We start from the raw sequence: 24,864 nt of genomic DNA on the forward strand, positions 1-24,864 counted from the left end.
AGTTCAGTGGGCAGCTGTAACAGACCTCAAGCTTCTGGTCCTCCTGCCTCCACCTCCTCAGTGCTGAGAGCACAGGTACGGAGCACCATGTTTATTTTATGCTGCTGGGGTTGAACTCAGGCTTCTGAGCACGTTGGGCAAGCACTCTCATCAACCAGGTCATGTCCCCAGCCTATAGGAGCTGCTTTCTTAAAAATCCCAACCACATGCCTGTAACACCAGTACTCAGGGGCAGAGTCAGGCAGATCTCTGAGTTCAAGGCCAGCCTGGTCTACAGAGCAAGTTCTAGGACAGCCAAGGCTACATGGAGAAACCCTGCCTTAAAAAAACCAAAACAAAGCAAAACAAACAAAAATTCTGATCAGACTGGTGGTCTTGTTAAATTCCACAAATTATCCATTGTGCCTAGGAAATGTAAACTGTCCCCAACCTACAGGGCTCCCTCCACCTGACTTCTGGTGTCTCCCCCTCCTTCAGGTCCATTCCTGCCCCGGCTCCTAACATGCTGCCCTCCTTTGCAAGCTTGTTCAGCCTCTGGATGCTCTAATGAAGACTTGTAACTGCGTCTTCCTCATTCAGCCCTCCATTCCCAGTCTCGCCTTCTCTGGGGTCTTCCAACCAGCACAGCTGAACAGCACTCCTCCCACAGACTTGCATCAGCACCACATTCCCTCACTCAAGCCCACGGCACCCTCTCTGTTTATTTGCTCTGTGAGCCCAGGGCCTTGCTTTGCTCATCACTGTGTCTCATGCTGGGAAAGCGAGGGCAGAGCCTGAGCCATATGCACTCTAACAAAGACTGATGAAATCCTAGCTGAATCCCACACAGACTACAATCCACAGATTTGTTCCCTGGCAAACAATCTCAAAGGAAAAGCACAGTGATTATTATGGAAACACAGGCCTGTAAGAAATGTCATGCAATCTTAGGAGCTTTAGGGTGCAAATTTCGGTAAGCAAAAACCGGGCTATTCTCTACAGCAAATCTTACAGCTGACGTCCTCCCCATCCTCCTGGATGCTGGATGCAGGCCAGCCCTTGCCCATGCTAGGCAAGCGCTCTACCACCAAGCCACATCCTCAGCCCTGAATTCTGCATTTTTTTAAATGACTAGCACATATGAACAATGTCAATTTCTTTTTTTTTTTTTTTTTCCCTGAGACAGGGTTTCTCTGTGTAGTCCTGGCTGTCCTGGACTTGCTTTGTAGACCAAGCTGGCCTCAAACTCAGAGAGATGTGCCTGCCTCTGCCTCCGAGTGCTGGGATTATAGGCGCGTGCCACTGCATCTGTCTAGCAATGCCAATTTCTATGACACTTATGATGTGGTTTATAATTACAGTGGGACTCTCTGATGATAGACTATGGTTAATAAGGTTTTCTACTTAATGTGTCCTCACTGAGGACCCATTTCCTCTCTGAGGAAGGGGACTGAGGAAATGGGAGGGGGTCAACAGAGGGTAACAGGAGTATGATTCAAATACATTATAATAAATATAAAAATGTCAAAGCGAAATACATTATTACAAATAATTAGTATATACTAATAAAAACATTAAAATATTATTCTCTGTCTCTGAATAAGCATTAGGTTAATAAGTATTAACCTTTAAAGTGTTCAACAATAAGACCAATTTTTCACAAAAAAAGAAAAAAAAAAACAAAACAGGTTGAAGAGATAACTCAATGGCTAAGAACACTGGCTCCTCTTCCAAGAGACCAGGACCCACACAGCAGTACCCACAACTGCCAAGTACCCTGGTTGCAGGGAATCGGATGCCCTCTACTGGCCAACATAGACACTGCAGACACATGCTCCACAGACATGTACTTGGTATGTATACACACACATTATCTTTTTTTAATGAACGATTTTTACAAGGAAAAAAGGAGTAACAGAAGCACTTACTAGTTTAAACAAGAAAATTTATTATGTGCAAGGCCTTTAGTCCTATAATTAATATGATCCATTTTACAACATTGTGAATTAACTTAAGTTTTTAGTATTTTCAAAAGGGAAAGAACTCAAGAGTTTATGAAAGTAAGTATTTTACAGAGAATGACTATACAAAGTAACTTTCTCAAATTCAACACAGTAACAGGCTCTACCAGGTGCACTACCCACTGCTGTTCCTAGTATGAAATCAGTAAGTACTAGTCAACAGAGAACGTAACATTTAGAAATCAAGGCAGGAAATGTTCATACTCAAACAGGAAAACAATTGATTGAAAATGCAAGACACCTGTCACTTTAGCAAGGCAATTTACATAATTAGGTATAAATTATTAATTAACTTTGTGTTGCTTAAGGCCCTAGCATAGGCTCAGGTGCCTGACTGCATCTGAAGCTCAAAGTGCATTCCTCTAGCTTGAAGGTGACCATGGAGCTGGGCCTGGCTCACTATGGGGTGGAGGGGAGTGGCTTCAGGTTGCATGTTTCCTTTCCGTTGAACCAAGGCTTAAGTCAGGGCCATCTTGGCTCTGAACCTCTCCATTTTTGTTGGGAGAAGACTGACCATCTCTTTACTAAGTTCTAGCTCAACTTCTATTTCCTGAGCAGCCTCAGGGTGAGTTTCACAGTAATCAACAATAAATTTGTAATGTTCCAAAGATGTCGCCAAATTTTCTAGCTCTTTCTTGGGATCTGCGGTGATGATTTTGCCATAAAGACGAGCTACCCGGAACTTGGCTAACATGGCAGGACGGAGAACATCTTCCCCGATGTGCTCAGGAAATACTTTGTTTGGGTCTCTCAGGGAGTCTAAGAAGAGCTGGTAGTACTTGAGCGCAGATTTATTCAGGCTATTTATTTTTTTCACAATGTGTGAGTCGGGATCCCTGAGCTTGTCAGCAATAGCAACCTTCAAATCCATCATATCATAGTAAGCATGTGCAATTTCAAACTGAATCTGCCTGTTGACCAACAGATAGTACTGTGGATTTAAGTCCACAATCAGGGGCTCTAGCATGGCTATCCTGCGTTTGTGCATCTTGCATCGCCTCTCCATATCAGTCTCAAAGAAGGCGAGCACCTTGAACAGAGCGCTGTGATCCTGGACAACTTCAATGTGGTCAGTAACATACCCATCAATCTGGAAGAACTCTTTTGCCTCAAACACATAGTGCTGACCCAGCAGGAAAAGTTCCCTGGCTTCTTCAAAATCTAATGGTCTCAAGTATCTCACTTTCTCCTCCACTGCAGAGATGGCATCACACAGCTCGCCGGTTCCAAACTGGACAGCCCTTTTCCTGATGCTTTCCTCCTCATCTAGCTCTTTCTTCCTTAAAGCTCTGAGTTCCAACTGCTTGTCAAGATCAAGCTCTCCTATGTTGTCCTAAAAGAAAAGGAGAAATGGTAGTTAAGCAGAATACCCACCTGCTGTCAAAACTACAGAGTACACCTTATGTAGCTATGTGATGGAGCACATCTGTAATCCCAGGACGTAGGAGGCAGAGGCAGGAGGACTGCACAATGGAGAGCAGCCTGGGCTAAATAGCATGTTCCAAAGTTGGCTGCAGATGCAAGGCCCAGGCTCAAAGAACAAAGAGCTGGGGCGGGAGAGATGGCTCTTTTGCAGAAGACCCAGGATCAGTTCCCAGCACCCACATGTGTGTTGGCTCACAACCATCTGTAAGTCCAATTCCAGAAGATACAATGCCCTCTTTTAACTCATGGACACCAGGTAGACATGTGGACGCAGGCATGCAAAAATACTCATACACATAAAATAAATAAATCTAAAAATACAACAAAGACCTCACTCAGGAGGCAGAGGCAGGCAGACCTCTGTGAGTTCAGAGTCCAGAGCCAGCCTGGTCTATACTAGTGGTTCCAACCAGCCCAACCAAAGAGTAAAATCTGACCCTGGGTGGATGGCCCACGTCTGTAATTTGAGTACTCACAGTGAAGGTGGGGGTGAGGCAGGGTGGGGGTAGCTGCAAGGCTGAGTTCAATGAATTACATAATGAGTTCCAGGTCAGCACATTCTGTATCTGACAGCAATCCTGACAATCTGAGATTAACTCCTGGGACCCCCGTGGTGGAAGAAATGAGCGTCCTCTGATCTTCCACACATGTATACATGTACACACACACACACACAATCAACTTAATTAAATACATAAAAACATGCTACGTGAGTGTTCCTCTATGGAGGCATACCATCAGACCACTGAGGTTTTTAGATCTCCCCCCCCCCCAAGATTTATTTATTTTTACTTAAGAAAGTGTGTGTGATCAGGCTCAGTGGCACTCGCCTAAAATCCTAGCATTTAGGGAGGCAGAAGAAGAAGGTTTCTGTAAGTTTGAGGTCATCCTGGTCTACAGAGTTGAGTCCAGGACAGCCAAGGTTAAACAGAGAAATCCTGTCTTGGGGAAAAAAAAAAAGGGGGGGGGGGCATGTGTGAGAGAGAGAGAGACGGGAAATTGGGAAATATGAATGCCATGTGTCCAGGTGCCCATGGAGCCCCAGGTTGCCTGTAACTCATAACCTGAGTGCCAGGAGTATACTATCATGTGCCACCCACCCGGCACCGACATCTCTCTTCCTCTCTCTTCTCTCTACTGCACTCACACTCACCCTTCCCAAGTCTCTCGAGGCGAGGTCTCTACAGGCTAATTTGGTCTTAAACTTGTCTTAAAGCAAGGATGGCCCTGAACTACTGGTCTCTCTGCCTCCCTCTGAGTGCTGGGATTACAGGCTTGCACCACCACCTCATTTATGCAGTGCTGGGGATTGAGCTCATGGCTTTGTGCACGCTACATAGGCACACTACTAACTGAGCCATCTCTCCAGCCTACAGAGTATCTATCTTTACTTTTTCCAGTGATCTTTCCTCAAACTTATGCTCTGGGTTTAGTACTTTTATAGCTTTATAAGTTCTATTTTATTTACAATTATAATTATATTTCCATTTACACAAAGAGAAAAAAGTACAATAATAGGAAATTTATGTATCTACAGGTAATTTACTTTATATTCTTTCTTGGTGGCTAGAAACTAGGGTCCCATGTAGATTAGTCAGAATGATGAAGATATAGTTAACATTTAATGAGGATTTAGTTTATTTCAGATACTCTTTTCTACAGTTAGATTTGTTTAGTTGTGTGTGTATGCCACATGTACATGTACATGCCACAGCCCATGTGAGGTCAAAGGACAACTTGTAGGAGTTGGGTCTCTTCTTTTACTGTGGTGAGGCCTGAGGATCAAACCCTGGTCTTCAGACTTGTTGGCCAGTACCCTGACCTGATGAGCCACCTCACTCTTCCTGACTCAGACACTCCCCTACTTCCTGAGGCCTGTAATGCTCATAAACAGTACTAAGCAGGCATTATCATCTGTTTTTCTTCTGAGAAAACTGAGGCAAAGAGACCTTAAGAAAAATAGCACAAACAGCTACAGAGAACAGAGCTGTGCTCACACCAGAGCTCTGGAGCCATGTCCTTACTGTAGCTGGTTCCACACCTACACTTAACTGCCACATTGGTTGTGTCGCACACTCAACTGCTGCAATGGCTGCATCTTGAACCTTTAAGGTTGTGTCAGTCTGTAAGGTAATACTGCAAAGACATAAAAATTAGTGAGCACTTTCTGCCTTCAAGGACTTGCAGTCTGAGATCAGTTATGGGGCCATGTGTGGCAACACTCCTAGGATGCCAGCACTGCTACAAGTCTGAGGCCAGTCTGGACTAACGGAAGTTCCAGACCAGACAGTTCTTGAGAGAAATCCTGTCTCAAAACAGGAACAAAACACAAATTAACAAACAAAAAGAAATAAAAGAAGACAGTAAGAGGAGGAATACCACCTTTATTTATTGAGGTCAATTTAAAGGGCTGTGCCACCATACCACATCCCATGTTTTCTTTCTTCCTTTTTTTTTTTTTTTTTTTAACTGTTGGGCACCATCATGGGGGTACACACTAATTCTTTACTTTCTAAGATTTATTTATATATTATGTGTACAGTGTTCTGCTTGCATGTACACCTGCAGGCCAGAAGAGGGAACCAGATCTCATTATAGATGGTTGTGAGCCACCATGTGATTGCTGGAAATTGAACTCAGGACCTTTGGAAAAGCAGCCAGTGCTCTTAACTTCTGAGCCACCTCTCCAGCCCCCTTTTCCTTTCTTTTTAAAATTAATTTCTTTTATTATTTTATGTACATAGATGTTTTGCCTGCATGTGTGTCTGTGCACCAGGTTGGTGCCTGGTAGCTTCGAGGCCAAGGACAATGGCAGATCCCCTGGAACTGGGTTCCATTTGTGGTGTTTTTTTTTTGTTTGTTTGTTTGTTTGTTTTTAGACAGGGTCTTAATATGTAGCCTTGGCTGTCCTGAAACTATGTAGACCAGGCTGGCCTCAAACTCACAGAGATCTACCTGCTTCTCTCTCTTGAGTGCTGACATGAACAGAATTTAAATGACTTAGAGTAAAGAGTTCAAGGAAGGAGATCGTTATCTATGGAGGATAAAAAAATCACTATTCAATTAGTATTTTAAATAACCACTATTTCTTGGGACAATCATGTAACAATCTGAATATGGTGCTGACCCCATCTCCCATAGTCCTTACAATCTAGAAAGAGGTTGAAAGAAAGAGGTGTTATTCTGTATGGTCCTTACCAGGTGTAGGGCACACCCATTATCCCAGCATTCTAAAGGCTGAAGGAGGATGGTGGAAAGATCGAGGGAGGGGCCAATTTACACTACAGAGTGAGACTATTAGAACAAAAAAATACAAATAAGGATGAAGAGAGTGTTCAGTCAGAATAGTGTTAGCCATGAGAGCATGAGGAACCTGGCTGGATCGCCAGGGCCCATACAAAATGCTTAACATGGTGCCAAGTACTTGCAACCCAAGTGCAGGTAAGGCAGAGACAGGTGCACTCCAGGGGCTTGCTGGGCTAGCCAACCCAACCTCATCACCTAGCCCCAAGTCCAGTCAGAGACTCTGTCTCAAAAAACCCAAGGCTGTCCTGTTTTTCTCAGGCAGACATCCATGTGCACCCATACCTGCACACACAGGCACCCACCCAGACACACACACACACAGCCTCAGGAGCCCCACGGGAAGCTGAAGGTGGGTTCCACGTGCATACCTGCATGGAGAGCTGAGCGTTCTGCATCAGAGTCAAGCAATACTTGATCCAGCATCTTGCTATTTCCCCTTTCCTTTGATGGTAAAGCTCTGGCACGTCTCCTTCAGCTTCAGGAGCTAAAACCACACAGGGACTATGAGGTCATCGTCAGTGTTGTCTGCACTGCACACTGCCCTCTGTTCTTTCAGCTTTTCCTGACTACACCCTCACTAAGCAATGGCCTACCCAGGCAGGAGGCATTGGGTGCCAGGTGGCTGCAGATGCTCCCTAGTTTTCGTACGTCTTATCTGCAAGTGAAAACTAAGGTCACAATATATATTTCATTTTCAGTAGCTTTTTTCTTCATATGTTATGCCATCTAAATTCTGAACCTATTATTTTTAATACATATTAATTAAAAAAAATGCTTCCTCTTTCAGCCATTCTTCTGGCAGAGAGAATTTGCTATTTCCAACTCTTCCTATTACGAACAATTCTAGGCTACAGGCCTCTGTATATACCTTTATCTAGAGTCTGAACTGATTTCTAGAAATTTACTTGGTCAAACAGTTTATAGAATTTAAGATATTTTAAATAAAAACCGCCAAATTATTTTTGACAAATACCATATCTAACAATACTTTTTTGTTTGTTTATTTATTTGTTAGTTTTCAAGACAGGGTTTTTCTGTGAGGCCTTGGTTGTCCTGGAATTGCTGTGTAGGCCAGGCTAGCCTCAAACTCACAGCAATCCTCCTGTTTCTGCCTCCTAGAGCTCTGGGATTCCATTTGTGTGCCACTGTGTCCGGCTCCAACAACACCTTTGTTTGCTGACAGAAAGCATGTGGAAAACAATGAATACTGTCATTTCTCACCGTTCCCCCTGACCCTTCCTGGCCTCTGTGCTAGAGATCAACTTGCTTAACACACACAAGGCCCTTGCTTTAATCCCCAGTATCACATTCACACAAAGAAGCAACCAAAGGAAAAAAAACAAAACAAAAACAAAAAACCCTGCCTAATTAAGAAAGACAGTGTGAAGAGACAGCCCTTATATGAGCAGGACACTGAGCAAAGACTCCATCATGGCAAAAGAAAACATCACACAAATCCCAAGCCATAGGAGTTCTATGCAACAACCACCCTGTATCCAAAACATGTGACGAAAGATAGGGAAAGCCAAGGTACTGCCTCAGAGGACAGAAAACTAAAGAGATGTGACAGCTGAAGGCAACATCCACTCGAGCTGTATAATCTAGTACTAGAAAAGCATTTCTATAAGAGACATTAGAGGATAACTGACGAGACACAAAAAATGTCCTGGTGTTGCATTTCCTGAATCTGCTAACTATCCTATTAGAGAGTGCGTGTTGGTTTATTTGCGATAGGGTTCTACTCTATTATCTGGGCTGACCAGAAACCCATGCCTAAAATGTGTGGCACTCTTCCTGCTTCAGCCTCTGGAGTGCTGAAATTCCAGCCATGAGCCATTACATCTAGGTGAAGATACTCTCATTCTTAGGAAAACGGGTACTGAGTGTTCTGGTTGTAAAAACTCCTAATGCATAAAACCTCCTCTCAAATGGTTCAGAAAGAAAAATGAGTACAAATTCACAAATATTAAAAATGGTGGAGCCAGGCACATGCCTTTAATCCCAGCACTTGGGAGGCAGAGGCAGGCAGACCTCTGATTCCAGGCCAGCCTAGCTTACAGAATGAGTTCCATTCTGTTCAAGGACAGCCAGGGCTACACAGAGAAACCCTGTCTCGAAAAACCAAACCAAATCAAAAAAACCAACAAAACGACAAAACCCCACAAACAAACAAACAAACAAACAAACAAACAAACAAGAACAGTGACTTCAGGGGAAGGCATATGTTAATTGTGTTTTAAAGTTTAAAACCATTTCAACAGCTTTGTGGGTAAAGAGCTCTTGCTGCTTCTGCAGGGGACCCTGATTCTGTTCTCAGCACCTACACTGTGGCTCACAGCCATATCTAATTTCAGTTCTGTGGAATGAGATACCATCTTTTGATCTCTACAGGCACCATGCACACATGTGGCACACATACACATATGCAGACAGAACATTCACACACATAAAATAAAATACATCAATCTAAAAAAGAAAACAAAGCTTCAGAATCCCAAATTCTTAACTATGTAGTAACTGCAGTCCTTAGAAAGCTAAGGCAGGAGGATTTTGAGTTTAAGGCCAACATAGGCAAGACTGTCTTAGTGAAAAACTATATAAGGAAACACACACACACACACACACACACACACACACACACACACCACTTACTGTCTTCTGTAGCTGGGATTTTTCCAGTTTGACCAAAAATAACATTAGCAGCTGACAGACAATGTCTGGCTTCCATAAAGCAGAGCTATTGGAAAAATAAGCAAGAACAAATGTAACTATGACAAAGCCTTGTTTACGACTAGTAGTATCTATTAATATGGGGAAAGCTACACTATCAGGAAAAGTTCCCCAGTAAAGTTGCTATAAAAAACAGTATTATCTGGTTACAAACAAAAACAACAAAAAAACTACCCCAGAGAAGAAACTAACAATATCCCACACTCATGATAATGATCCAAACTGGTGGAAAGATGACTGAAAACTGACAGTCCACTTTCCTCCTGCAACCGGTTCCTCAGACAGGGCATCCTGTTCTTCAATTGCCTCACCATACCCAAGTTCAGCCTAAATAGACAAAGTCCCAGCACAGTCCATTCTTAGAACATTTATACTCTGTCAGAGGACTGCAGACTCGTTTATTTGAGGCCTCCAGATCCCTTTTATATTTCTACCATTCCGAGGCAAAAACTAGGAAGAGAGAGTCCTATCTTCTTTTTTTTTTTTGAAACAGGGTTTCACTGGAGTCCTGTCTTCCAAAACCTTTGGAGGCAGCAAGACAATGAGGCTTCCCACCAAGTTTGCAAGCAAACAGATTTCTACAACTTTATGGCACTACTTTGCCAACACTTGTGAAAAACTCATGATTCAAATTTGGGCACAGAAAATTTCTTAAACACTTTAAGAATATCTCTGTGTTAACCTCAAACACTTGTCATCTGTCATAGAAAAGTCAGGATCACCCAGCAGAATAAAGTCTACCTTCTAGATGGAAGCTGCCCTCATTAGACAGAATGTCTGTTTGAAAGACTAATTTGGTTGGGAGGACTTCAATAGCAACACGTCTTTCGTTGACACTGAATTCAGAGTTATCACTGAGAACAGCTGGGTACCATGGGCTTCAATAATCCAGCAGCATCCACACCTCCAAATGTTGGTATGAAATCCCCAACCAAAAGACATTTATGAAGAAACGTTATTTGGAGTCTTAACCATCATTACCACTTTGGCTCTGTACAGATTATCTTTCTAGGAACAGTGATGAGAATGTCTTGTGCCCTCCTGATAGAGCTGGTTAACGTGGGCCTTGCTAAGCAGCAAAACCAAAACAGACGGAGATGGAAGTGATATAAACAACATCACTTTCAAACATGGTTCAAATTTCTCTTTTTGTGACAGAACTTAGCTGGTTGTGATGTAGAGAAAAACAAAAACAAAACCAAAATAACCCCAAAGGTATAAGGTATAGGAGGGGCTCATGGAAGATTATCACATGCTCCGCAGAAGTAATGTTTAACAACTTCAAAGTTACATGTTCAGTCTGAACTATGAATGGCTATGGAGCTTTAGGTGTTAATTAAAATCAACTGAACATGAAAATTTCAAGTTGCTAAACAAAACAAATAAGGGGACCCCAATAGCTGGAGGGAAGAGGCCAGAACAGGGGCCTCTCATGATGACCATGATGAAATGGAGTTACAGCAGCTCGGTTTGATTGAATACAGAAAGCCTTACTTACACGCTTGATCTTAGACCAAACTTCTAGAAGCGATGCCGCAGTCACCACTGCCCTTTCTCTCCTGCTAATAGTTTTTCTGAGTGACACTCTGTGGGACAATACTTCAAACACAGGGCACGTTTACAGAATGAGCTAACAAAGGCTTAGTAAGGAAAAGGCTGCGGGGAAGGCGGCAGGCCACAGGGTTGAAAGAGGGATGCTGGTGGGCTGGGGATTACCGGACAACAGAGCTTTGGGAACTGGTGCTACAAACAGAAGCCATTTCTGCGGCTGAATATGGAGGTGTGTGCTTTTGTTCACAGTGCTTGGGAGGCAGGGGCAGGCAGCCCTCTTTGAGTTTGAGGCCACCCTGGTCAATAGGTAACAAGTCAGGCCACCAAGGGCTGACACAGTAACACCCTGCTACAAAAAAAAAAAAAAAAAAAAAAAAAGACAACACAATGCTAAGTGACTGGATAAATAGCTATGAAGCTCAAATTTGTCCCTGGGGGATAGTTCACAAGTCTGTCATAAAACCTTGAACTCTGTAACTCAGCACATATTTTCAACATTAAAAGTGATTATTAGAGGGCAGTGAATTCTGAAAAGCAACTGAAACACATCACATGCTTTTATCAAAGCCCACATTTAACTGTCAACTTCCTCAGACAAATTCTCATAGTTGTAAGATTAGCATTACATGAAGATAAAGTTTTATCTGCAACAAGATAAAACTCTGCAGTTTAAGGTAACACAGCACAAGAGTGAAGTGTGCAGTGTGCTAATAGCTGAACAGGACTGGTGTTAGGTAACTTGTCATCTGAGGGCCTAGCAATACTCAGGGCATGACAAAAATCAACACTTTAGAGATCCAAAGGTAGGGGGAGGGGAAAGAACATGATCAGAATGTATTACGTGAAATTCTCAAACCATAAATAAAAACATTACTTTTATTTTAAAAAAAGTATTCATGCATCAAAGCACTCCAATACTGTTCTGCTGAAGCAGCTGGCTGTGCCCTCACCCAGTTTTAAGTTTCAAGAAAACACCAGCCACCTGCACTGACAGCACTACTGGCCCTGTCTGCACGCACTATCAAGGCTGTTTGAGAACTGACCTTATTGATGTAAAACTGTGACAGTGTAGCAGCGTTGATGGCCCATTCCATGGGATGGTAGGCATTGTGTTCGAGCTGGCGTTTCAGTGTGCTATGGCAATAATGAGCAGCCTTCTCGAACATTTCCATGTGCTGGTAGACTTGAGCCAGGTAATACAGGTTATGAGTATAAACCTTCTCAAATCTGCAAAGGAAAAAAAATTGACACAAGCATGATTTATAAGAAAATTTCATATATTTGAGTTGAACTTGGCCCTTAAATCTATCTGACAAACAAGGAAACTGAGTCTTAGAGTTGAACAAAGTTATGTAACTTGTAAGTGACAAATGGACATAAGATTCCACATGGTGTCCTGGAGCAGCAACGGGAAGCAGTAAACACCATGTGCAAATAAATTCCTTTTTTTTTTTTTTTTTCAGATTTACATCAAGTTAAGAAACTAACTTAACTTTAAAGTTTTAAATAATTATTCGTTGTATGTATGTTTATATGTATGAATGCTACATGTTTATAGATGTCAACAGGAGCCAGAAAGAGCATAATCCCCTGAAGCTGGAATTGAACCTGGGACCTCTGCCAGAGCAGCGAGTGAGTGTTCTTAACCTCTGAGCCACCTCTCCACCCCATGTCTGCATTCATGAGCAAGTACCCAGTGAGACTGTAAGGTACACCTGTGGTCTCTATGAAGACTAACCTTTTTGATCTCTCTTGTTCAGTAAGTTTCTCTTCTTCAGGAAGAAAATGCTCAGTTGGGTCAAGAGGCGGGCTCCCAATCTGTGGTTAAAAAACATTACAGCTTTAAACACAAACACCAAGCGCTCTCTCCTGGAGGGACTGGAGAAATGAACTTTGTCTTTGTCTGAGACAGCCTTACTATCTAACTCTGCAACTCAGGCTGGCCTCAAATTCATAGTCCTCTTACCTGGGACTATAGGCAAGAAGGTTTTTTGTTTTTTTTTCCCCTAAAACAGGGTTTCAGAGCTGGAGAGGTGGCTCAGTGGTTAAGAGCACTGGTTGTTTTTCCAGAGGACCCAGGTTCAATTCCCAGGACACATATGGCAGCTCACAACTATTTGTAACTCCAGTTTTAGGGAATCTGGCATCCTCACACAGACCTACATGAAGGCAAAACACCAATGCACATAAAAACAAACAAACAGTCTCAGTATTTTGAGTGCCAGAATTATAGGTGTGCACCATCAGACCTGGCTTTAGTTGAATAATTAAGTATTTTGAATATTGCTTTGTCTACTGTTGGTTTAATATTCTTTTGGGATGTAATGTATACAATTTACCCTTGTTCATTCACATGCTGATTTCTCTACCCTACTATCTGGTTTCAATCCAGACATTGGATCACCTGTCTCAAGGTTGTGTAAACATGCCACCATTTGTTCTCTGTATTGTCAATTAAATATCCAGCCCCAATGCTGAGCAATGGAGAGTATAGGGTGGGATATCCTAGTCCAGAGAAGGGAGAGAAGGAAATAAAGGGGGGGGGAGAGGAAGGAGAGAGAATCTGGAGGAGAGGTCTTGGAACCACATGGAGAGATGGACCAGATCTAAGATTTCACAAAAAGCAAGTATAATGGGTGAAATCTAAAAGATAGGAAACTATGTGGGCTTGGAGGTTTAGGATGGAATAACTATTGCCCAGCATTGTGCTCTAGGTTAATTAAATAAATCCCAGTCTCTGCGTGGTGATTTGGGTATACAGCTGTTTTAGGACTAACCGCTGCTTAACTAAAAAGATAAGTCAATAATAAATATTAATATTCAACAACAGTCTACTAAAAAGACTCTTTTAAAAACCTACATAAACCAGGCAATGGTGACACATGCTTTTAATCCCAACACTTAGGAGGCAGAGGCAGGTGGATCTTTGTGAATTTGAGGCTAGCCTGGTCTACAGAGCAAGTTTCAAGACAGCCAGGGCTAAATAACAACAACAAAACATTATCTCAAAAAACAAAAACATGCAAACAAACAAATAAGCCTACAGAAGTTTGGAAGGAAGAAAAAAAAGGACAAATGATATAATCTCAAAAAAACTAAACCAAAATAAACTCACAACTCCTCACTGCCAAGCCTGACCACCCAAGTTTGATGGTAGAAAGAGAAGGCCTGTGCTTGTGCAGCCAGACACACACACACACACACACACACACACACACACACACACACACACACAAATGTAATAAAACAGAAAGTCTACATAACATAAAAACATAATTTTTATCTTCTTGGGTAATAGTGTTCAAACTGTTACTACAAATGAAAATCACTTTGGGGAAATAAGGGAAGGTTTTTAAAAAATAATTTCATTAAAAAAATAATAATTTATTTTTATTTTATGTGCATTGGTGTTTTGCCTGCGTGCATGTCTGTGTGAGGATGTCAGATCATGGAGTTACAGATAGTTGTGAGCTGCCGTGTGGGTGCTGAGATTGAGCCTGGGTCCTCTGGAAGAGCAGCAGTCAGTGTTCTTAACTGCTGAAACATCTCTCCAGCTCCAGCAAAGCTTTTTTATTTAAATTTTTTTTTTTTTTTAAACAGAATTTCTCTGCGTAGCCCTGGCTGTCCTGGACACACTCTGTGGACGAGGCTCGCCTTGAACTCACATACATTAAATGTTACATCACTTTTTCAATACTAAGTAAGAACCAGTGGTCAGAATGCTTATTGTCTCAGGAAAGTCAATCTCTTAGGCTGTTTCCTCAGCCACAGCCTCATAAGGCTGTCAGGATGTCTGATTTACTATTCACAATTCCATTACAACATGAAGGCTTTTGGGTGGGCATAAATGTTAACCCTTTGTGAGGACAGTGCCAACTACAAGTCTGTCCTTGCCTCTTGCTGTGGTGCTTGGGAATGAACCCAGAGTCTAGCACATGCTAAGCATACAGTCTATCAGGCCCCCATCCTTGCTTTAACTGAAGTCATCAAGTTCCTATGGACAGTATTTTCTATACAGAATGTGAGCTTATATCCTGTCCTTGTGAGCTTTGCTATCAACACATCAAGTTGTGATTAAATGATGTTTTATAAATTACTGATAAGTGTCTAAATACTGTTTATGAAATAAAGCATCGTTTTGATATCTAAGACTTTGCCTCTTAGCCAGAAGAGGTGGAGACAGGAGTATCATGAGACCAATTCTGCCTACACAATGAAGAACTGTCTCAAACAAAAACAATTAGTATTTTATTGATGGATTTTAAAGCCAGTAACTGCAACAGTGGTAATCCACAGAAAAATACTGTGCCTGATAATTTTCTTTCATGGAGAAAAGGGGTCGGGGAGGCAGACAGCAGCCAAGGTGATTTGTCATCTTAAGAGTGCTGTGACCCCTTAAGTGAGAATTTCCTTCTATGTTCTCAGAGCCCCTGAAACTCAACAGCACTTCCTGAGCACCACCCTGCAGGGAGCTAGGAAGCTGCTGTGGATCTAGCCCAGCACACTTGCTCTGCTTCTCATACAGAGACACTCAACTGTATAAGAGGGAAAATAACCAAGAAAAACACCATCTGTTAGAGGTCAGTCTGATACGTGTTACTGGCCCTCAAGATCTGGTTACACCTATTCTTGTTCTGTAAACCTAAGACACACCTGACTGGTTGATTAAATAGCCTATAGCGGGGCAGGGCAGAATGGGGTAGGTGTGGCTAAAAAAAGTTCCCAGGCTTCCAGGACAGGAGAATCATGGGAGAAAGGAGGAAGGAGGCCATCACAATGGGTTAGGTGGAGAAGGTACCATGTGGGCGAAGAGGAAGGACTCTGAGGATGACATGGATGGAGAAAACACTCAGATGAAGAATACAAGCAAGTATTTTATAAGATTATGGATGGTAGGTAGTTCTGATAGGAGGATTAAGGCTGATGGCATTGGATGGGGGCTGAGAGGTGAATGGTGAGATAGAAATATCTGCCCAGCCCACGGTAAATAGGACAAATAAAATCTAACAGGTGTCTGTGTCTTATTATTTGTGATAGTGGGTTATTAGATAATACCACCATGATAATCTAAGGCCTAATAATATACATTACATAGCCCAACTCTCATATTTTTTATTTACAACAATGGTCCTGAAGCTGAGAAACCAAAGAATTAAAAATTAGTTTTCTTGGGTTATTGGATTAAAGTTTAAAGCACAAGCCTGAACAAAGGCCAGACAGGTGGAGATATGTCCAGCCACCTGCAGGAAGGAACCAGCCTTACTGCATTCTTTCCTGCTCACTAGAGATACAGTTGCTAGGAAACAAGCTCAGATCGCCCCTCTCCCCTAGCAACAGCCAAAGAAAGGAAGCCAGATCATTAATGGTTTTGTTGCTTTCAACAGCCAATCAGTTCAAAATGCAACATCCTCTTTTGTGTTTCAACCAATAGACGCTTGCCAGGATGGAATTCCCCTGCTTTGGGTGTGCTGGGAGGGACTGGGATCTATAAATCACCCACCTACCCTGAGCTCAGGGCTCTACTCTCAACTATGGCATCAGTGAGGGTGTGAGCCCAAGCTCTGTCTTGTAATAAAAAGTTCCTCATGTGTTTTGTAATGGACTCGATGCCTGGATGTCTTTTGGGGGTCATGTGAATCAGGCACAACATACTTGGGGGCTTGTCTGGATCCCCAAGGCTCCCCCCCAGGATGCCCAAGCAGGAGGATGGAAACCCCAGATAAGAACTTTTGTCTTGGCCAAGTTCTGTGTCTCTGTTCTGTCATTCTGTGTTTTCTTGACATCTCAAGGTGGTACACAGTGGGTGGCCAGGGAGTGGTCATGTTGATGGTACACTAGTTGATGAGCTGGCAGACCACGGCCACAGAGATCTGGAAGACATCCCAGATCCTGGTGGGTACAGGGCTCCCCAATATCACTGTGAGGGACATAGGGTCCCAATTCTGTTTGATAAGCCTAGAAGAAAGTGGGTCGCTCCCACAGACACAGGAAGTGCCGCCAATGAACTGATTTTGGGTTCTTACCCACCTCACCTGGCAGAATCTGTTGTTTGGTTTTGTGTGTCTCTAGCTATCTGTGGTGACTGTTCTCATTTCTTTTGACGGGACTTGGATGACGTATAACATGGGACAGACTCCTTCTGAATCCCTTGATTTAAATTCTTGCCCATTTCAGGGAGGCTCAAGCCATGCTCCACAGGCTCTAGTGACAGAGGTGAATAGGCGCCAAGGTATGTGGAACCCCAGGCTTGGCACCTCTGCTGCTGTTTTGGCCTCTGGTCTGGCAGAGCTTGGCTGCTGCTTTAGTCTCTGATCTGACAAGTTTGTTGCTGCTCCAGTCTCTGGTCTGGTGGAATGACAGGCCACCGTTCCAAGCTCTGGTGTAGTTGGGTGGAGCCTGATTTTGGTGCAAGCCACCCCTAATAGAACAGGATGCAGGGCCCATTGAGAGACAGGCCACTGTTCTGAGTTTTGGTTTTTTTTCTTCTTCTTCTTGTTCTCTTTGCACACGTTGTACAGGTACATTGTTTTCTTGTGTTGTTCTTTTATGGGTTTGTTTGCTTATGATGGTCTCAATAGGCAGATGGCCAAGCAGCTGTGCCCTGTGGTGACTCTGCCTGTCCCATGCTCCCAGCACTGTTGGGCCTGGTAAGTCCTGCTGTATCTACCTGAGCCTGTCTCGAGTTAGGAGACCTCTCTTTAGCTTCCGATTTAAGAGGCGCCACTTCCTGGCAAAAGTGATTCAGCATATCCACCTTAAAATCAACCCTGCCTGGTAACTGTTACGTGGAGTTTTGTCGTTGACCCACCTCTCCTTACACTACCTAACCTTGCCCACTACGTCATCTTACCTCACTTCCTTAACCCTGCCTCCTGACCCAAACCTATAAAAAGGACTGTTTTATTCAATAAACCGAGTTCCTGCTTCGACAGATCTCCCAGCTCATGGTGGTTTATTCCCTGGGTCATCTGGGGAGGTCCGGGCCATCGACACTCATAATCCCACTCATCCACGGAGGGTGTCCAGCTGGACTGGCCAACCCTTCTCTCAGCTCAACCTGCCGGATATCGACCTGGCACAGCACTACAAGCTGGGGCATCTCTGGTTGCTGGTGGGAGCATGCCTCAGGGCAGGACAAGTAGAGAACAGCCAAGAGCTGAGCAGGAGCAGGTGGCGCAAGCTTGTCCAGACTGATAGAACAAAGTACACTTGAAATTACAGCTGGATGGAGTTAAGAAAAGTTTTGTCTGTTTAAATGTACGTATGGCCATTACATGCTTATCCCTGACTGATCCTAAATGGCTAATATGCTCTGTATGTCTTGGTTCTAGATAAACAATTTTTGGGTATGTTTAAAGGTTAAATTCAAACTCTTGTTTAGAACATATATATCTGTACATACGCGTTTGTAACGAACAGTTACAAGAAGCACAGTTGTTTTAAAATAGCAACCATGTGACTTGCCATGTGATGTGATTCTGCCATCTTGAAATTGCCATGTGGTATGGGGTAGGGCAGAAAAAATTTCAGAACCTCTTAGTCATAAATAAATTTTGTTTATCATCCTATCTCCTTTTAGACTAAGAAAACAAGTCTCATTTTAAATTGGTATTGATTTTAGAGACTGAATTGTTTATACTGGTAAAATTTGGTTTTGACTTTTAAAATTATGTTTATGCTTTCTGACTTCACTCCTAAGAAGGTTACTTTATTTTGATATTGCAAAAACAGATTTCTTCTAAAATGTGTTTAAGGCTATGAAACATTTTAAAGTTTATCAGGTATTTTGTAATAATGTCTTCATAGATTACATCTATATCTATAGATGGATAGATATAGATATAATCTATATAGATACATATATCTAAAATTTTGTGGCTCTACTCTCAACTGCTGCATCAGTGAAGGTGTGAGCCCGAGCTTGGGCTTGTAATAAAAAGATCCTCATGTGTTTTGCAATGGACTCGACTCCTTGCGGTCTTTTGGGGGTGTCACATGATTCGGGCATAACAGAGCAGGGCTCTCAACATAGTAATCACAGCACCAGCATAAACGTTACCTTGTGCAATAGCAAACTCTCAGGCCCAGCCCAGAATTGCTGCAGAAGGGCCTGAAGCCAGGTCTGCTGAGGCTTTTGTATTGGTTTGTGATGGTCTTGCTGTGTGGTATGGCTGGTCTTGAACTCAAGCTTCTCCTCCCTAAACCTTCCAACTTGCTGGAATTACAAGAGCCTACATGAGGCTTAACAAGTCCTTTGGGTGATTCTGATATCACACCACAGCCACAAAGACTTCTGATGTGTTCTGGTAACTGCTTTCCCTCAAAGCACTGTTGTCTTTAGTGAAAACAACATAAAATCTATAGTCTAAAAACAAAAATGAGCTGGAGATTGCTCAGGGTTAAGAGCACTGGCTTCTCTTGCAGGGCATCTGGCTGGGTTCAGTTCCCAGCACTGACACAGTGGTTTCAAAACCACTGTAACCAGTTCCAAGGAATCTGATGCCTCCAAGGGCACCAGGCATGCACACAGTGCACAGATATACATGCAGCAAACACACACACACACAAAAATGAAATAAATAAATTAAAATAAACTACTACAAACCATTCAAATCAAATGTATGTTTGGATAACATTAGACTATTTCCTTTATGATTATATTAAGACCATCTCTGCCATTATACTCTACCCAAGGATTATTTTTAAGAACCTCAGTGTTAAATATGAAGTAATTTCAGACAGCGCTAAAGGGGAATTCCTGGGTATACTGAAAAAAAAAAAAAAATCACATCAATATCATGAATAGAATCTTCTTATGTGTGCATCTGCTTGTGGAGGACAAAGGTCAACTTCAAGTGTTCCTCAGAAGCCAACATCTTGCTTTTTTTTGTGCCAGGGTGTCTCGCTGGTTTGGGACCTACTGAGCTGGCTAGGGTGGCTGACTCTGAGCTCCAGAGCCACTGGCTCCTCAGCCTCTGTATTACAAGTATAAGGCAGACAGCGCTTTTATATGGGCTCTGGGGGTAAAACTCAAGTCTTCATGCTTGCATGGCAAACACTTTATAAAGTCAGCCATCTCCAAAGCCCATCAGCTCTTGACTAGTTTTAGTCCAAATTTACAATTTTTTAAATTAAGGTTTATTTATTTATTTTATACATATGAGTATTCTATCTGCGTGTACATCTGCATGCCAGAAGAAGGCATCAGGTCCTAGTACAGATGGTTGTGAGTCACCATGTGGTTGCTGGGAATTGAACTCGAGGACCTCTGGAAGAGCAGACAGTGCTCTTAACCGCTGAGCCATCTCTCCAGCCTCCCAAATTTACGTTTTCATCTGCCATGGAACATACCTCTTTCATGTACTGATTATACAGTGCTTCCGATGACTCCAGGTAAGTCCGTGCGGTTTCAATCTCTTCCCTTTCAGACCACAAGATGCCCAGGTTATTCTGGAAAGTGAGGAAAGAAAAATGGTAATTGAATACATCCAATTAAAGTAACTCACGGTGTCGAAGTCAGTATTTTCTGACTTTGCTTCCTGCCCATGAGATGTCCTGTCATACTACCACAGCCATACACAGCCCATGCAGCCAAGCAAACTGAACTAACTTTCTGAAAAAAACAAACAAACAAACAAACATTCCTCTCTTTAAGCGTTTATGTCAGGGACTTTGGTCACAGCTACACAAAATGACCTCACACAGATCTACAATGAATGCTAGAGTAATGACATCTTTATCTCTGATCATGCTTATGAGATTCTCTTTTTAAAATTATTAGTTCTATTATTCTTCTTTAAAATTTTATTCTTATGTACACATGTACACTTGGTGATTGTGTGAGGGAATCAGATCTACTGTAATTTGAGCTACAGACCAGACAGTTGTAAGTTGCCTTGTGGGTGCTGGGAATTGAACCAGGGTCCTCTGGAAGAACAGCCAGTGCTATTAACCACTAAGCCATCTCTCCAGCCCCCGTTCTATTATTCCTAATATTGCTGTTATTAATGTTGAATTTCTAAAAAGTCTGTAACTAGTTATGACTTACTACCGGAATGCCACTAACGGACCTTAGGTATGTGTGCATATATACTCATCTCTTAGGGGTTTTGTTTGTTTTCAAACAGTCTGCCAACCCTGACTGTTCTGAATCTTGCTATGTGGACCAGGCTGGCCTGGAACTCACAGAGCTCCACCTGCCCCAGTTTCCTAGGTGCTGTGATTAAAGGAGTAAGCCACCACCCCTAGCTCTATGTATCTTAAGGATAACAAATTTAACATAGTTTCCTTTCTTGTTTTGTTTAACTTGATTCTTAGAAATACAAGGATTACATATGCAAACAATGCTATTTATCTTTAATTTTAGTTTTTATTTTATGCGCATGGGTATTTTGCCTGCATGTATATTCTGTGCAGTACCTGTGGAGGCCAAAGGTGTGGGATCCATTGGGACTGGAATTACAGATGGTCATGAGCCTCCAAATGGGTGCTGGGAATCCAACCCCTACCCTTTGAAGAGCAGCCAGTGCTCTTAACCACCGAGCCACCTCTCCAGCGCTACCATGAGACCCTCTTACTTTAGGTATACCAAGACTGCAACGTGTATCTTAAAATCAGCAATATACAGTACACCCTGCAGACGCACTCTTTACATTCTGCAATGGTTCCTAACACTGTAGCCGCAATAGTGGAATAATTTTAATGTTTAAGGTTTAAAACCCTTTCAAAAAGCTGTGTCATTTGTATGTGTAGGTGTACCGAGATATGCATGTGGAAGGCTACACACAGGAGTCAGTTCTCTCCTGTCAGCACATGGGTCCCAGAAATTGAACTCAAGCAAAAGGGCCTTTACTCCAAGCCATCTCCAAGACCTCCTAAGATTTTAAACCTTTTAAAAAAAGCTTGATTTTTGTTGTTGCTGCTGTGCCAAAATACTCTGACAAAAGCAACTTTTAAAATACACATTTTATTTGAGCTCACAGTTTGAAGGGACAGTTCGTTTTGTTGTGGAAGGCATGGAACCAGGAGCATTATGTGGCTGGCCTCACTGAAACCACAATCAGTACAGAGAGAAACGCTGGCACTGGCTGGCATTTTCCAAGGGACGCTGCTACCCACATCCAGAGTTCATTTCTTTGCAAACACCCCCCCGGGTACAGTCACAGGGGCATCTCTTGGGTGATTCCAAATCCAGTCAAGCTTCAGCAGAGTGACCTCACACAGGGTTAAAGCTTAGGAACTGATGAAGCGGGTTATTTTGATTCCCCCCCTTTGGGCGTTTTCTGAGACAGGGTTTTCCTCTGTAGCCTTGGCTGTCTGGAACTAGCTCTGTAGACCAGTCTGGCCTTGAACTCACAGAGATCCTCCTGCCTCTGCATCCCAAGTGCTGGCATGCAGGCTGACCTGTTGTTTGAACTGGACATCTTAAAATTTCTTTAGCACACTTGTGTATATGAACAGACATAAACTATCCCTATCTGTGTCGCCCACTGTAGCTGTGAGTAGTGAGTAGAAAAGACAGGGAGTGATTATTGTTGTTGTTATTATTATTATTTGGCTTTTCATTTTAATGAATCATGATAAAAGTTTTGAGATTTTCCCTTAAGGCCTACCTACTCAACAATCAATCTTAGCAGATATTCCCTGGTTCACGTATGAGTATATATGGACAGTAGGATGAAAATGTCTGTAAGCCGAAGAAAGTAACCTGGCATATGGAAGTCAGATGTCATTTGTATTTCTTTTCCCACAGTGTGAAGGTGAAACCTGGAGTGCTAAGTAAATGCTCCACCACTGAGTTATACCCAAGGGTCTGGAAAACTCTACCCACTGTTTGAATTTTGAAGTGTTATGTTCTCCAAAGCAGAAAGCCAAACTTGCTTCTTAATAAACCATGCATCCTATAAATGGGACACAGTGTTTACAAAAATTTGAAGATCAGAAGGAGAAATCAGTTTGGACCAATGAACTTACTAAAACAAGAGTCAGTCATGGTGGCCCATTCCTGTAATCCCAGCAAGTAGGGTGAGGCAGGGGGCTCATGGGTTAAGGCCAGCCTGGGCTACAAAACAATACTCGGTATAAAAATAAAGGGTGTGTGTGTGTGCAGAGGAGGTTCCTAGCACTGAGGAGTTGGAGACTGGAAGATGAAGTTAAGCATTAGACGTGAAATCCTGTCTAAACACAAACAAACAAAAAGTTATTAAAAGGTCTCTAGACACCTTATGAGGAAAAAGAAAGTTATTAAAACGTCTTGAGTCACATGAAGAAAAGCTGGGAATTCCTTGCTGAGCAATCAAAAGAATATAGTAAGAATGTGAACATTTTGAGCCAGGCGCCGGTGATGCACGCCTGTAATCCCAGCACTCTGGGAGGGAGAGGCAGGTGGATCTCTGTGAGTTCGAAACCAGCCTAGTCTACAGAGTCCAGGATAGCCAGGGCTACACAGAGAAGCCCTGTTGGGGGCAGGGGGAGATATTTTGGATATTTTGTTTTGAACTAAGATTGGATTACTCTTGCTATCCCTTGTCATTCTGAATCTCGGAGGGTTTTTCTTTATAGAATGAAACTAACCTGGTCAAAAAGTTGGAAAGCGTAGACTCTACGGTTCTGCCCAGGACTAAGGAAGGCAGCAAGCGAGGCTGGGTGAGGCGGCGAGGGCTCAGAGGGAGCTCGCAAGCAGACGGTGGGGCAGGTGTTAAGACAAATTAAAAGGGACTAAGCTTCGCTTTGTAACCGAGGCTAGCCAGGATCTCGAAGCAACCCTTCTGTGGCAGCCTCCCGAGTGCTACGATTACAGGTCTGGGGTTCTGCGCTGCTGGGGACGAACCAACTGAGACATCCCTGAATCTCACCTGCGCCTGGATGTAGACAGACACGCAGTCGAGCGACAGGCGGTAGGGGCGCAGCAGGCACAGGCACCTGACCAGGTGCTCCTCGCCGGCAGACAGTTCCTCCGTGTCGATGTGGTTCACGCCAAGGTGGAACTCGACCACCGCGAGCCGCAGCACCCGCTGCGCTCCCGGGCCCTCGGTGTCCCGCGGCTCGGCCGCGCCCTGGGCCTGGTCCCCCGGCCCATCCTCGGCGGCCCGCTCGTCGTCGTCGTCCTCGGGCGCCGGGCCCAGCAGCGCACGCACCTCCTCCAACAGCGCGCGCGCGCCGTACTTCGACTTGTAAGGCTCCTTCTCCGGGTTCTTGTGCAGCTCCACCCGAGACAGGGCCAGCGCCGCCTGGAACTTCTCACGGATCTCCGGCCCCAGAGCGCCTGCCATCGCGGCCTGAGCTGATGGCCGCCTCCCCACCTGAGGACCAGACGCCGGAGGCCCCCGCGTTGCGACACTTCACTTACGGCGCGTCGTGACTGTAGAGCGCCGACCAATGAACTCCGTAGGGGGCAGCGCGAGACGCTCGGCAGCAGCCAACCGGAGGGCGCTCTGGTCGCCACAACAGCCGTCGTCAGGGCAACGAAGCTCTCACGCCGGAGGACAGAGCCTTCATCTGCTCCTGGAGCTGTGTGGCTTCTCGCGCTTCATCCCGAGGGATGGATATACAGTTTCTATGAAAATGTTCAGAATCAGATCTGTGGGGTATAGCTTAGGGGTAAGGTACTTACCTATAGTGCCTGAGACCGGGGGTTCAGTCCCTAACTTAAATGAAATTCAGGGTACCGTTAACACTAATTTCTCTCGGTAACTGCTCAGTTGATAGGCAGGAATTGTACAAATATTAGTGCATTAGGCTATCACTGAGCTGAAGATTCTATTTGGAGGAACGTGTACCACGGAGTGCACGTAGAGGTCAGAGGACAGGCCCTTGGGAATCAAACTCAGCCCTTCAGGCTTAGCCTTTACTT

The 24,864-nt window shown here is 43.5% G+C and overlaps 1 protein-coding gene across 1 annotated transcript; it reads right to left on the bottom strand.

Moving 5' to 3' along the window:
• Nucleotides 1-1,907: 1,907 nt before the first annotated feature.
• On the bottom strand, nucleotides 1,908-24,341 carry Kifbp (kinesin family binding protein). Its single transcript, XM_055599012.1, has 7 exons — nucleotides 23,867-24,341; nucleotides 20,364-20,462; nucleotides 12,751-12,830; nucleotides 12,056-12,239; nucleotides 9,384-9,468; nucleotides 7,100-7,215; nucleotides 1,908-3,333 (listed from the first exon to the last, which is right to left on the bottom strand). Exons 1-7 carry the CDS (start codon nucleotides 24,281-24,283, stop codon nucleotides 2,458-2,460), a joined length of 1,857 nt encoding a protein of 618 aa, XP_055454987.1. The 5' UTR covers nucleotides 24,284-24,341; the 3' UTR covers nucleotides 1,908-2,457.
• Nucleotides 24,342-24,864: the final 523 nt, after the last annotated feature.

Source organism: Psammomys obesus, unplaced genomic scaffold (assembly GCF_907164565.1).
Source record: "Psammomys obesus unplaced genomic scaffold, mPsaObe1.curated_primary_1811, whole genome shotgun sequence".
Classification (NCBI taxonomy): domain Eukaryota; kingdom Metazoa; phylum Chordata; class Mammalia; order Rodentia; family Muridae; genus Psammomys; species Psammomys obesus.

Excerpts from the sequence above, each read along its gene's own strand:
- Kifbp (XM_055599012.1), bottom strand. The coding sequence starts at position 24,283 with ATGGCAGGCGCTCTGGGGCCGGAGATCCGTGAGAAGTTCCAGGCGGCG. Across the intron at positions 12,240-12,750 it reads GAACAAGAGAGATCAAAAAG|ATTTGAGAAGGTTTATACTC; the intron begins GTTAGTCTTCAT and ends TTTCCTTTGCAG. Across the intron at positions 9,469-12,055 it reads CACAGTTTTACATCAATAAG|CTCTGCTTTATGGAAGCCAG; the intron begins GTCAGTTCTCAA and ends TTTTTCCAATAG.